The sequence below is a fragment of the Amborella trichopoda genome, chromosome 4 (assembly GCF_054954075.1).
Source record: "Amborella trichopoda isolate Santa Cruz 75 chromosome 4, AtrichopodaSantaCruz75HAP2 v2.0, whole genome shotgun sequence".
NCBI lineage: Eukaryota > Viridiplantae > Streptophyta > Magnoliopsida > Amborellales > Amborellaceae > Amborella > Amborella trichopoda.
This window is the reverse complement of record NC_142339.1, coordinates 11,474,285-11,488,611: the sequence shown is the minus strand read 5'-3', so window position 1 is coordinate 11,488,611 and position 14,327 is coordinate 11,474,285. Positions and strand designations below refer to the sequence as shown.

Genomic DNA, 14,327 nt, shown 5'->3' with positions numbered 1-14,327 from the left:
AAACCTTCCAAACTTCAAACCAACCTTGAAATAACTTTTTTTTTTTTTTACACCTATATATCTCGAGGTCGGGATGATAACATAATGAACCTTTCAATGGGTTTTTTTCTCTGATCTGTTGGGCTTTTTAAATCAAGGTCTTCGATAACTCTGTAATGGTTTTGATGTGATCTTCATGTGAAGATGTTTATATTGGATGAATGGTTGTGTCAATGATGATAAAAAGAAACGCTTCTTTCTCAGAAAAACATTCGCAGTGGCCGCCTAAGAGCTTTCGCCCCGCCAGGCTTGAGAGCTAATGCTGCCTAACTCTTCCTTGGATGTCTGAGACACTCTCTCTCACAAAATTCAGTCCTACTCCTGTCCTTCTTTAAATTCTGTGCCTTTTTAGAAATTATGTCTTCGTTCTCTCTTTTTCTCTCTCTCTCTCTCTCAGATCTTCTTGTCCATCTATTTAATGGTCTCTTTTGGTTAATTTTTGTTATCTTATTCTTGCTTATTCTCTCTCGATCTCTCTATGAATTCTTCTTTGCTCTTTTGACATTTTTAAGATTTTTATGAATTCTTATGTACTGTTTTAACATCTTAGAATATTTTTGCTGGTTGTGATACTCGTTTTGGAGTGAGTATTCCTCTCTGTTATTCCTGGATGTATTTTGACTTTTAATATGTTTTTTCTCATGTTTAAATTGATTTTTTTCAATCGCATTTAAAGTTGATGGCAGGAAAATTTATGTTCAACATCTCTAATGTTCCATAAAATGTATTACAACGTATTACAAGAGATACGGACACCAAGATTTAAAATATTTTTTCTTTTGAAATTATCAATATTTTTGGCATCAAAATAACCTCTTCAAAGTTTTAATTTGATTTTCTAAGCTTTACTTTAATTGTTTCGGGCCTTTTAACTGAGTTATCCATATAAGGTAGCTCTCTATTTTATTTGGGCCTTTTTTGTTTGTTTCTAATTTCGCAAAAGTATATTAACTTGGCCATGCTATGGAATGTATCAGAGCTTTCGATTTTCACGAAAGTTTAGCTCTTGGGGGGGGGGGGTGCGGGGAATTATAATTTCCCCAAAAAACAATTGCGCTTTCTTGTTTAGAGCAACAAAAAATAAATTTATATTCTCTTGAAAAACTCAAATTTTTCCGGCGAAGGGAAAATTTGCAACAGATGTATCACGAAAGTAGGAAGGCAGTGAAAAGCGTAGTCTTAAAATTATTAAAAATTACATTACTTTGGTAGAGGGAATGAGATCATATTATATACATTTAAAATGGTTATTATTCATGTTGCTTCTTTTGGGTTGCGGTTGACTATAAGTGTGGCGAGATTAGAAATAGACGTTCTTGAGTTGTTTCGTTGCATACAAAATCACAATGAAAAATACTGTATTCTAATCAATATAATACAGTTAAACATTGATTGAAAACAAACTTGTCTCACTCCAAAAATCATTTTCCAATTCGTATAAAACAATAAACTTTGTTTGGACACAAACCTCCAACAAATTTCTCTCATCAAAAATCTCTTCCAATGAGAGTTGGTTCTCTATAAATTATTTGTAAAAATTAAATCAGTTTTGGTTTTGGAGGTTGATGATAATAAAACTCTTAGTCCCAGTTAAATTTATGTAGGAATTAATACAAAATTAAATATGTAAAAGATTATTTAAATAATGAAAAAGTTTATGAAAGGTTGCAATCTTAAAAGGTAGAATTAAAGGTGCACCTTAAAAATCCATCTGAAAATGCTATTTTAATGCTGAAAAATCCTCTAATTGATCATCTTGATATTGAGATTTGACATTGAGATGCATGAATATAAAAAAAATAAAATGAATAGTGCATGTTGCAACACATTTCATTTTTTAGATTTTTATATATTTATATATCTAGTTGTTTGTAATTATTTTTAATTTTTAGAATTTAAAAATTTTTAATTAAATATGAAAATAGATTTTGAGATCAATCTGAATACTTTTTTATACCAAAATTATATGATAAAATTTGGACCTCGCTTTAATTTTGAGGTTGTAACCCTTCAAAAACCACACCATTTAAATAATTACTTCATATACCTCCATCATATTATCTCCGCATGTACGACATCCAAAGGCGAGGCAGGAAACAGAGTGTAGGAAATACATTAGAAAATTATTTCAAACAAACTCTCAATAACATAACCCAGTTAAAAAGAAGCGATGTATTCATTGAAGCCATATACCTATATTACAAGGAGATCACAATTGTTTACAAACATCTTATATGAAACCATATACCTATACTATAAGGAGATCACAATTATTTACAAACATCTTATGTGAAACCATATACCTATACTACAAGGAGATCACTGAAAAAGTTTACATAGGGTTGCGTCCATGAAATGTACCTTAAAATGTAGAACTACGGATGCGCCTAAAAAATCCATTTGAAAAAGGTTGTTTTAATGTTGAAAAATCTTCTAATTGATTATCTCGACATTGAGATGTATGAATATGAAAAAGAAAAAAAAAAAGATTAAAATCTAAAAAATAGTGCATATTGCAACACATTATCTAGTCCGTCCATTCTCAAGATTTTCATACATATATATAGACCATCCATTTTCAAGATTTTCATACATATCTAGATCTACTTGATTTTAACTATTTTTAGAGCTTAAAGGTTTATAATTAGATGTGAAAATAGTTTTTCAAATAATCTTAAGAATTTTTAATACCAAAATTACAAGTTATGATAAAATTTGGAGGTTCACCTTAATTGAACTGTTTAATGTTGTAACCCCACCCATAATAAAAATGTGCATTGAAAGAACAAAAAAAACTTGGGAAGTTTAATATACAATAACAGGGAGAATATGAGGGCAGGCCGCTAGTTGAAAGTTACAGTGAATGCTCAATGGCCCATATTGATTTTAGGGTGATCTAATGATCAGGATTGTATTTTGCATTTTAATTTTAATTTTTTCCAATAAATCTAAATCATTTTAAATTAAGCCTTTTATCTTTAAAAATAGAATAATCAAATAAAGATATCAAAAAATAATTAATGAAAAGACCAAAATACACTTAAAAATTTTAAAGGGAATTTTGATTAATTTATTATTTTAAATTATTTTGTAGAACTTTTATTAGATGTGCCTTGATGAGAAGAATGGATATTTCAAATTTCATGTGATTGGGATTTATAGAAAAAAATAATAAAATTATATTATAAAATGAAGTCGTCATCATCAGATCAACCCATTTTTAATATGGGCCGTTGGATTTATATTATTGCGTCAACCCATCCCAAAATAACATAAAGGTAGGAACCACTGCAAGAGGAAGTGTGGCACTCCACTGCTTCCCAATCACAACAATTCAACCCCTTCCAGGAATCCATTTGGACCTTCAATGTAGCATTTGGGTTGGAATTAGAAGCATTGAAATCCAAGAGGGCCACTATTTCAATTTTTCTACAAAATGCGGAGCCCTCTAAGGCCATGGAGAAATCGAAAAAGCACATGACAGCAGTGAATGGTAATATTGGGATAAGACGCAGAGGGTGGGGAAGAAGGGCTCCTTTTCTAGCTTCCATGGTGCTTCCATTGACTAAACAAGCACTGATGAAATGCTTGCTACAAGCCCTCCTCGCGAGTCCCTTCTATAGGGGAGGCAAAATTTACGTGTGGACCCAAAAACTAGTTTCGGGGAATTAGAGAGTATTTCCTTGAGGTATCCATTGTAAATAATCCAAGAAGGCACACCTCTAAATCATGTCGAAAGATGGAGTTTCTATACATGAAGATAGGCATAATGCATTGATGTGATTCATTAAAAAAATTTCCATGACAAAATATAGAAAGTCAGGTCCTCTTAAAACCATCTAAGAGAGAGAAAGATGTGTGGGTCATCTCCATGTCAAGAGACAGACAACTGCATCTCCAAGTCATTGGAGAGAGAGAGAGGCAACTGTTTGCATTGATGATTGAGGCCATTAAATTTTCTTTTGAAGCAAAGGCAGGAGCCATTTGAAACAATGGCAGGAGCCATTTTTTCCACAAGCGGGCCCCTAAGTTCATTGCTTGATGTACTATGTGTGGATTTTCCTTTTTTCTATAGACTAATTTGACACTAAATTTTTTATGTTCATTCCTCTATTAAAATCGCACTAGTGAAAAATATTCAAAAAATATTTTCGATAAATTAAAATGATCAAAATACCTCTACATGCGCATTTTAAATGGACCAAAAAGTGTTTAAAACCATCGTCCCCTCAGGCCAGTCTTCCCAGCCCCCGTCCGCCCCTCCCCAATCTCTCTCTCTCTCTCTCTCTCTCTCTCTCTCTCTCTCTCTTTCCCCTACATTCTTGTTCAAGCTGCTCTCAATCTCGATGGCCTCACCCCCTTATGTCCCACGATGGACGCCGAGGTCGAGCCCAACACAATCCCCAAACCCTTTCCTCGGCCGAAATCCCTTCCAACATGAATCCAAAGACGACATCTCCCTTGATGAAATCACTCCCAAACCATTCCAACCAAACCCCAGCCTAGATGTCTCCGACACAGATGAGGATGCATCAACCACCACCGAATGCTTCTTCCACCTCAATTCACCAGCTCTCCAACCGGCCAAGATTTGCTCTAAACACACTGCTGAGACTAGTGTGGAGATGGGTAGGACCAAGCATAAGTCTGTTCTGCCCGATATCGATCCAGTAGGCTCCATTGGGTCCAAATTGTCATTAACATGGACCGATCTGTGGGTCACGGCTCTTGGGACAGAGGGTGCGTGCACAATTCTAAAGGGGCTCAATGGGTGCGCCCAACCAGGCGAGGTCTTGGCTATCATGGGCCCGTCAGGGTGCGGAAAGTCAACCCTTCTCGATGCACTTGCAGGTTTTAGGCTTTTCTTTCAACTTTAGATTTTTTTATTATTGAGCATGTTCACTATGTTCATGTGGGAATATATTAAGGACGTGGTTAGCATGCGGCCAAGCCTGCAAATGTAGAAATGTGGGCTTGGCATTTAAATTATATTTATTTTAAATATAATTTAATCCTAATAATTAGCGAATATATAATTTTTACCATGGAGATCATGAATATGAAAATAAATATATTTTGAAACTATAAATAATAATTATATTAAAAAAAAAACATTTGGACCCTTTAGATGGATCACCTACTTGCATCCATCTTTAAGAGGGATACTTTATACCTATCGATCGCATATTGTAGAAATGCAGTCCAGCCCGCATGAAACAATTGTTCACATATTAATTTATCCCTTGGGGAAAAGACTGACTTAAAAGGATTTTTATCTCAGATTTGAGGAACCCCCTATCATTATTTTGGGAAGAGAATTTTGATTTTGAGTTCTCTAACACTTCGATCTAAACCTCCAAGAAATGAACAGCCTCTTTTTAATCTTGAGGCATTGTTGTTTAAGTACATCGAGATTGTGATTCATAAAAAAAAAATTTAGTAAAGTTGGTTTATGGATTGAGAAGGTTACATCTCCGGAATTTGGAATCCTAAAAGTGCTTCTAAATTGAGTTTTACCCATAGTAAATAGATACTCTCAAGGGGGAGTGCAAAATATTTTGGCCGATTGATTTTTTTATTTGGTAGAAGCCTTTAGTGGTCTAGGTAGGCTCTTGTGATCCGGGCTTGGTCTAAGGGCACGTTTTTTTGAAAAAAAATATTTATAGACGTAAACACTTTGCAAAAAAAAAGACTTTTGTAAACTTTCTTTTCTCAAAGTTGGTTAACATGTAATTGGAAATTTGTTTTTTTTTTTTTGGGTAATTCATATGTTTGATAACTTTCTTAGTACTTAAATACATGTGTTATTTAAATATTATAACTTAAAATATATAGTTATATTTATTCAAATAATATTTAAATATTAATAAAATACAATATATTATATATTATATATAATAAACTAAATATATTAGATATAATATGTAATACAATATAAATATAATATATATCTATATAATATAATTTAGTATAATATAAATATATGTAATATAGTATATAACTTTATGGGTGCAGTTTGTATAGAGCATAGGCTCTAAACAATCAAATTAGAGCCTACTTTCAAATAATGTCGAGAAATATGGTTTCACTACTAGAAATCTTTGTGATAGCCTGAAAATATATTTCCATATTTATTTATAAAGTTCAAGGCTTCAAAAAAAGTATAGATCGGTTGATCTATGAAAACTTGAAAATCTTGAAAATTGACGGTCCAGAAATGCATTACAAAATACACTATTTGCAAAACTTGAAATCCATGTTTTCTCATGTCCATGCATCTTGATGTCAAGATGATCAATTTGAATAAATTTGAGCATCAAAACAACCTCTTTAGTGAACTTTTTGAGGTAGGCTCAAAGTTTAGAGCCTCAGCTCTATATAAACTTTCCTCTTTATATATTATATAGCTATTCCATTAGTTCTGAATCCAATGTATAGGGACTGGATATGTAAAAATAAGCTTCAACTCCACCCTTTCTGACGCACTTTTGGTGTTGTATTGGTCCAAGTGGGGATAGCATTTGTCGATGGGGTTTTAACAAAATCCAAAAATATGTGAGAAGACATAGATATGGAGGTAATATCTATTATATATAATACTAATATACATTAATAATATAAAACATATAGTATAATAGAACATAACATAAAATAAATATATATTAGTAATTTATATATTATATTTAAATAAAACCAGAGAAATGCTTGCCATGGGTTGAAATGTGGTTATATTTTTATGCAAAGTGGACCATTTTATAGTAAAATATTTTATGATGAGATTTATTTACAAAAATATGTATAAGGCAATTTTAACGTGCACCAACCAAACATGCCGTAACAAAACGGAACATTCTAATCAAAGTGAAGTTCTAATACCACCAAAAAAGATGTTTGGTTGTTTATACTATGTTTGGATGCACAAAATTTTTGGAACATTAGGGTTTTCTCGTCCTTTTAAGCATAATAAAGCTGTCAACCTGGTCTGCCCCTATTTTTAGCGGAGCCTAATTTCAGTAAGCCAACTTATCCAAAAGAAAACAAAATGTTATTTAAAAAAAAAATACAGATTATTTGAAGTTACCTATAAAAGGCAGGCAATGCAATTTGATACGATAATTAGGGTTCCAATCTCGGATTAGACTTTTACTTCTCCATTTGCTCGAGCAATGGTAGCTTGAAAATCTATATTTCTCTAAATTATGAATTTAAAGCTCCAAAAATAGTGCAGATATAGTTAATCTAAAATTACTTTAAATTTTAGAAAATGAATGGTCCAAATAGTTCATTGCATTAATTCTAGGACTTGAAATCTTTCTTGTATATTCTTATATTCTGTGGCCGGGATGATTAATTTGAAGTGGATGTTTATGGTACGCTTTACCTCTATAGTTTGATGTTCACACCTCATCTAAACTTGTTCCTTCCTTAAATGAGTGTGTTTAGTCACGAGCAGCTATCAATCAAAATAGATAGCCTTTGATGCTTTAACATTATTACTTTATTTTTAAATTTCATAATTTAAATTGGAATAAATTATGTTTAACAATAAAATGTTAATAATTAAATTTTATAAAAATTAAAAAATGTCGCATTCCTTATTTGTATTGGAAATAAAAATTAAGGGACTCCTTATAATTTGAGGACTTAAATTTAATATTTACGGAAATAAACTTTGTTCATTAAGACTCTATTGTACAAGGATAGCATCTCTTCTAAATTCCTACTAATACAAATATTTGTTAAAAATAATGAATTTAACTATATTTTTTTCATAGAATTGCAATGGTGTGCAAGAGAAGATCCTAGGTTGTATTTGGTTTTATTTTTGTAAATTAATGTTATATTTTCTAGACATATGTAAGTCATATAGCCGGTATTGCAAAAGAAAGAATGCAAAAAATTTGATTGTACATGTTGTGCTAGATCACACAGCCCTTTCATTTTTCATGAGTGTTCATTGTATTCTGACACTTGTGATGTCCTACACTTGGATTGCTTGATTTGTAGGCCGAGTGAGTTCTAACACAAAGCAAACAGGGGAGATCCTTGTCAATGGTCGGAAACAAGCCCTGGCATATGGAACATCGGTATGGACATACCTTACTTGATGCATTAATTCTGGATTTTACATTGGGATCAGCCCTCTTAATTTAGTCGTTGAGCCCTCTTATTTTAGTCGTTGGACCCTATACTAAGGTACATGGTTCCTAAATAGAAAGACAGGGTTCCTAAAGTTCCATATAGTATGTGCTACACCATGGGAACATCCAAAATCCATTGAGAGATTAACAACAATTCTTGATGATGAGCAGTCAATTGGATAGAGTTAATCTCGACAATTCACCATTTAGAACGCAATACATGTTCCTATGGTGTAGGATACATCATGCACCTTAAATGTAAGGGTGCGGTTTGTATAGAGCCGAGGCTTTAAACAATCAAAGTAAAGCCTACCTTCAAATAGTGTCGAGAAGTATGGTTTCAATATTGGAAATCTTTGTGATAGCCTTAAAATATTTTTTAGTCTTTAATTAAAAATTTTACAGCTTCAAAAATAGTGTAGATAGAGCAAATCCGTGAAAACATGAAGAGCTTGAAAATTGACGATCCAAAAATGCATTACAAGATGCACTATTTCCAAAACTTGAAATTTATGTTGCTTCTCATGTCCATGCATCTTGATGTCGAGATGATCAATTTGAGGATGTTTGGACATCAAAACAACCTCTTCTAATGAAATTTTTTAGGTGGGCTCTAATTTGATTGTTTAGAGCCTCGCCTCTATATAAACCTCTTCGTAGATGCAAATGACCGATCCAGCACCGTTCACTTTCAATTTCTAATCTATATAGGCTCATATGCCTTTTGGAACCTAGGCCCATGTGACCCAGGATGATACACTCATGACCACCCTCACGGTATGGGAAGCGGTGTACTACTCAGCCCAGCTCCAATTGCCCAGCACCATGTCGAGCTCCCAAAAGAGAGAGAGGGCTGAGACAACCATCAGAGAGATGGGTTTACAAGATGCGATGCATACAAGGATAGGGGGTTGGGGCGTTAAGGGACTAAGTGGTGGCCAAAAGAGAAGGGTGAGCGTTTGTATTGAGATCCTCACGAGACCTAGCCTTCTCTTTCTTGATGAGCCCACTAGTGGGCTCGACAGTGCAGCATCTTACCATGTCATGACTCGAATTGCACGTTTGGCTTCGCATGATGGTCGAACCGTGGTGGCATCGATACACCAGCCTAGTGCTGAGGTGTTCGGCCTCTTCAGCACACTATGCCTCCTCTCCACTGGGAAAACTGTGTATTTTGGCCCGGCCACTGCAGCCAGTGAGTTTTTCGCACTGAGTGGGTTCCCTTGCCCTTCACTGAGAAACCCATCAGATCACTTCCTCCGCACCATCAACTCTGACTTTGATAAGGTAATTGGAATATGCACAATCTATCCCCCTCTCATGTCTATGTGGGCTTTTGGACCGGGTTTGGGCCAAGAAAATAGGGAAAATGGGTTGAAACCTTTACAATATCACTAAATGGGTTAAAATATTACAAATTACAATTGGCGATGTGCCTTTAAATTTCATTATCAATCAATCACTTCATCAAAGAAAATGTTAAAAACTATCCAAATTTCACCCAATCAGTATTGACAAGCCAAAAAAATTGGAGGTTTTTGGTAATTTTTCCCTCAAAAGTGTCATTTAGTTATGGGAAAAGTTTATACAGAGCCGAGGCTCTAAACAATCAAATTTGAGCCTTCCTATAAAAATTTACTAAAAGAGGTTGTTTTGATTCCCAAATATCTTCAACTTGATCATCTCGACATCAAAATTTTCAAGATTTTCAAAATATTGTATTTTGTAACATATTTTTGGACAGTCAATTTTCAAGATTTTCAAGTTTTCATGGATAATTTGAAACTTGAAACTTTATAAGTAAATATGAAAATATATTTTATAGCTTTCACAAAGATTTTCTCGATACTATTTGAAAGTAGGCTTTAATTTTTATTGTTTAGAGCCTAGGCTCTATACAAACCACATCCTTTAGTTAAAGCTTATTTGGGGCTAAAATTACCAAAGCACCCTTAATTGTTATGGCTTCCTAATATCGAATTGGGGCAAGTTGGAAGACAAAGTTTCCACAATTTCTTTAAGTACCCGACTAATATATCCATTTATATTAAGTGTAATTTGTAATCTTTTTATTCTTTTAGCTACATTGCAATGGGTTTCGACACTTTTATTGATATTTTTCTAAAAAGTAAGGTGCACTGGCCAATGGGCCGAGTTATGCCATGCTGGAGAATATATATCATATATATTTATATGATGGCCCAAGTCAAGCCCAATACTTTTTCAAGCACTCCTAGGCTTGCAATTCTTGGATTTGGGCTGGTGTTTGTTGATCCAAGGTTGTTGCTTAACACTAAGAAGTAGTCAATCTCCTTAGGATATTGAACAAGGTCCCGAGGCCAAGGCCATAAAAGCTTCTGCGGCCATTGATATCTTAGTCAAGTCTTACAAGTCATCCACCATGGCCAAACAAGTCCTTGCTCGTGTAGCTGATATATCCAAGAGTGTAAGACCTCTCTCTCTCAATCTCTCTCTCTCCATATGTGTGTATGTCTAACTCTTTGAAAGATTTGTTATAGGAGGGAGAAGCATTGACAAAGAAAGGAAGCCAAGCAAGCTTCTTTACACAAGCATCAGTCTTGACAAGAAGATCTTTTGTGAACATGTATAGGGATTTGGGATATTATTGGTTGCGCCTAGGAATCTACATTGCGTTGTGCGTGTGTGTAGGCACCATCTTCTTTGACATTGGCCACAACTTTGGCTCCATTCAGGTTAGTGTGACATTGTGCTTCAATTAAAAGTTTTTTTTGCTTTTTAGGGTAGATCAGTGGGGAACAGCCTTACTTGTGGTAAAAATGGAACTCAAAATGTCATGTTGTGGCACCTGATCGCCTTTGCCTCGAGTCCATTCAACTTCAATCAAAAGTTGAACAACCTATGCATTCTACCTTCTAAATATCATGGTTCTCGTGTGTTTTGTATTGACAAACATTTTAGGCGAGAGGGTCCATGCTCATGTTTGTGGCAGCATTTTTGACGTTCATGGCGATTGGAGGCTTCCCTTCCTTTGTGGAGGACATGAAGGTCGTTTTTTCATTACCATCTTTCCATATATTTATTTTCCTTTTTACAGCAACAATAAAAAAAAATTTGATGACTCAAGTAGAATACTAAAGAAAAAAGAATCAAGAGTACGGAACCATGAACCTATATAAAAAGGGTGCAATTTGTATAGAGCTGAAGCTCTAAACAATCAAAATAAAGCGCACCTTCAAATAGTATCGAGAAAGGTAGTTTAAATACTGGAAATCTTTGTGATAGCCTTAAAATATATTTTCATCTTTAGTAATAAAATTCAAAGTTTGAAAAACACTGTAGATCAAGCATATCTATAAAAACTTGAAAATTGACGGTCCAAAAATGCGTTACAAGATACACAATTTCTAAAACTTGAAATCCATTTTTTTCTCATGTCTATGAATCTTGATATCGAGATGATCAATTTAAGGATATTTGGGCATCAAAACAACCTCAAAAAGTTTTAGGTGGACTCTAATTTGATTGTTTAGAGCCTCGGCTCTATATAAACATTTTCCATATAAAAAGCTTAAAGATTAGAAGAAAACGAAAAAATTACATCGAGGGGTCAAAACATCTCACCTAATAATCCAAGATGCAAATGACTAGAGACTCTCGCTCTCTCTCTGCCTCTCTCACATGGATTGATCCTCATGGTCACAGATCTTCGGGCGTGAGAGACTAAACGGGCACTACGGCGTGGGCGCCTATGTGATTGGAAACACCATCTCTTCCACCCCCTACCTCCTCCTCATCTCTCTAATCCCGGGAGCCATCGCCTACTACCTGGCTCGTCTTCAAGATGGAGCCGAGCACTTCATCTACTTTGCTCTAGTCCTCTTTGTATGCATGATGCTTGTAGAGAGCCTCATGATGATTGTTGCGAGCCTCGTCCCCGACTTCCTCATGGGCATCATCACCGGTGCCGGTATCCAAGGTGTCATGATGCTGAACGGTGGCTTTTTCCGACTGCCTAACGACTTGCCTAAGCCATTCTGGAAGTACCCAATGTACTACATCGCATTCCATAAGTATGCTAACCAAGGTTTTTACAAGAATGAGTTTGAGGGTCTTACTTTCCCTAATGGCTTAGTAGGAGGGTCACCCACCATAACAGGAGAGAAGATTTTAACAGAGACATGGCAAGTGGAGATGGGGTACTCCAAGTGGGTGGACTTGGCCATATTGTTGGGCATGGTGGTTTTATATAGGCTAATGTTCTTGGGCATAATTAAGTTTAGTGAGAATGTGATGAAGAAAAAATAGTTGAAAAGTAACTTATTGAAAATAGCATAAAGTAAATAATATTATTAAATGTATTTTAAAATAATAAAAAAAAGAGACCATGAAGTAAATGGCAGTCGTGAGGCCTTTGTGGCCATACTCCAATATGTAAGGGCTTTTTTGGCTCTTTTAGCTCGGCCTTGCGAGCGAGCGACAGAAGAGTAGAAAGAAATGCCCTTTTCTCCTAGAATAGAATTTGTTTCTTACTGTACAAATTAATTTGTTGCAAAATTACTACTGATTTTATATCTACGTGTTGATAATAGTGAAGATACAAGTTTTCTTCCTATCTCTTTGTCCGTTTGACAGATGAAACAAGCTGATTTCCTAGGAACATGGAAGTTGGATCTCCGGGGTAAATATACAGTACACGTATTGGTACACTTATTACTATGAGGTTGGATAACCCTAGAAATTATCAAATATGACGCAGTCCCCTTCATGGTGGCAGAGATCATCTGTTTACTTGAAATGATGTTAATGTACATGTCAGGCTAGGGTCATTGTATATGTTTTTCCATTGCCATTTATTTATTGTATAGTAATTATGCGTATGTATTCTATTATTAATGAAAATTTTGGGATGAAGCTGTCTCCCCCACTGACTTATCAAAACAAAAAAACTTATATATGTATTCCCAAAAGAAAAAAAAAGTGTTACGTATTATTATTGTACTTCCTTGCTCTCTCTCAATGAGCTCATGAAATATAGGATTGATTGCAATTTAGGCATCACTCAAGCAAAATTTATAATTATCAAAATTTAAAAATCGACATGTATATTTTACAGTCTCACTTTTTGAGAGTGTGAATTGTGTTTTAACTTTTATTTTATTTAATTTAGCTCAAATTTGGGGAATCAATATTGGAAATTGGTTTGATAAGGCTGCAGCCCTATCAAAATATTGGAAATTGCGATTCAAGTATTGGAAAATATATACATCGATCATTTCAGCTTGAACGTTATGGTTGGGAAAAAATTAGGATTTTAAGCTCTAAAAATAATGTATATTGTAACAAATTATCTAGGCCATCCATTTTCCCCTAAAAGCAAGTTTTCATAGATTCTCAATATGTGTATCATTTTTTGAGTTTCAAATTTCATTATCGATGTTGAAAATTGATTTTAGATACATCATGGAGATTTATGCTGCCAAAAGTACTTTCTAGATGAGGATTTTAGGTGTGGCTTATCTTGTTTTCATAATACCTAGGCCTTATAGAAACTTCTCTATCACCATCTCACAATATAACCAAAATAAAAATAAAATAAAAAAATAATAATTAACAAAATATATAAAAATTTTGAAATTTATAGGGGTATTTTTGTCATTGAAATATATTTTTAATAATGTTTTACATGTGTATTATGATAAGAAGCATGGATACTTAAAATTTGAACTTAATCAAATGCATTGAAAATAAGATAGAATTAAAATACACTATTCACTATAAAAAAAAAGTTAGACTTTGGTGTAAAATATAAAATATAGAATTGAAATACATTATTAGATCAAAAAGTAAGATTTTAGTGTAAAATATAGGATATACATGACCATTTTCAAATTTCCAAAAATAGAAACGGATTTTCTGTAACATTCTCTTATCGCAACGTAGTGGCTTCCCATAGGTGTTCCCTTCCCTATGGCTTCTTTGAACTTAGAAGAGCCCATCCATGGAATTCAATAAGAAACATGAGGTCGATCATCCATATACTTTGTAATTGTATTATGAAGGTAATGACCTTTTTTTTGTTGAACCCAGAAATTCAATAATGTCTTCTTCTTTGTTTTTTTTAAAGATGCATATAACATCTAACAAAATGTTCAGTGGCGAAAGAGT

The 14,327-nt window shown here is 34.0% G+C and overlaps 1 protein-coding gene and 1 non-coding gene across 9 annotated transcripts; both read left to right on the top strand.

Annotated features, from left to right (window-relative positions):
* Positions 1-207: 207 nt before the first annotated feature.
* LOC148782288 (small nucleolar RNA SNORD14) lies at positions 208-332 on the top strand. Its single transcript, XR_016055178.1, has one exon. It is a non-coding gene; the product is annotated as a small nucleolar RNA SNORD14 (small nucleolar RNA).
* A 3,668-nt stretch (positions 333-4,000) lies between these two features.
* On the top strand, positions 4,001-12,772 carry LOC148782287 (ABC transporter G family member 1-like). Of its 8 annotated transcripts, XM_088863661.1 has the most exons (7): positions 4,001-4,890; positions 8,047-8,126; positions 8,916-9,467; positions 10,498-10,626; positions 10,700-10,894; positions 11,121-11,207; positions 11,865-12,772. In XM_088863661.1, exons 1-7 carry the CDS (start codon positions 4,236-4,238, stop codon positions 12,465-12,467), a joined length of 2,301 nt encoding a protein of 766 aa, XP_088719787.1. In that variant the 5' UTR covers positions 4,001-4,235; the 3' UTR covers positions 12,468-12,772. The 8 variants fall into 8 exon arrangements, with proteins under 8 accessions (XP_088719787.1, XP_088719789.1, XP_088719788.1 ...); XM_088863663.1 differs by lacking the exon at positions 10,498-10,626; XM_088863662.1 differs by lacking the exon at positions 11,121-11,207.
* Positions 12,773-14,327: the final 1,555 nt, after the last annotated feature.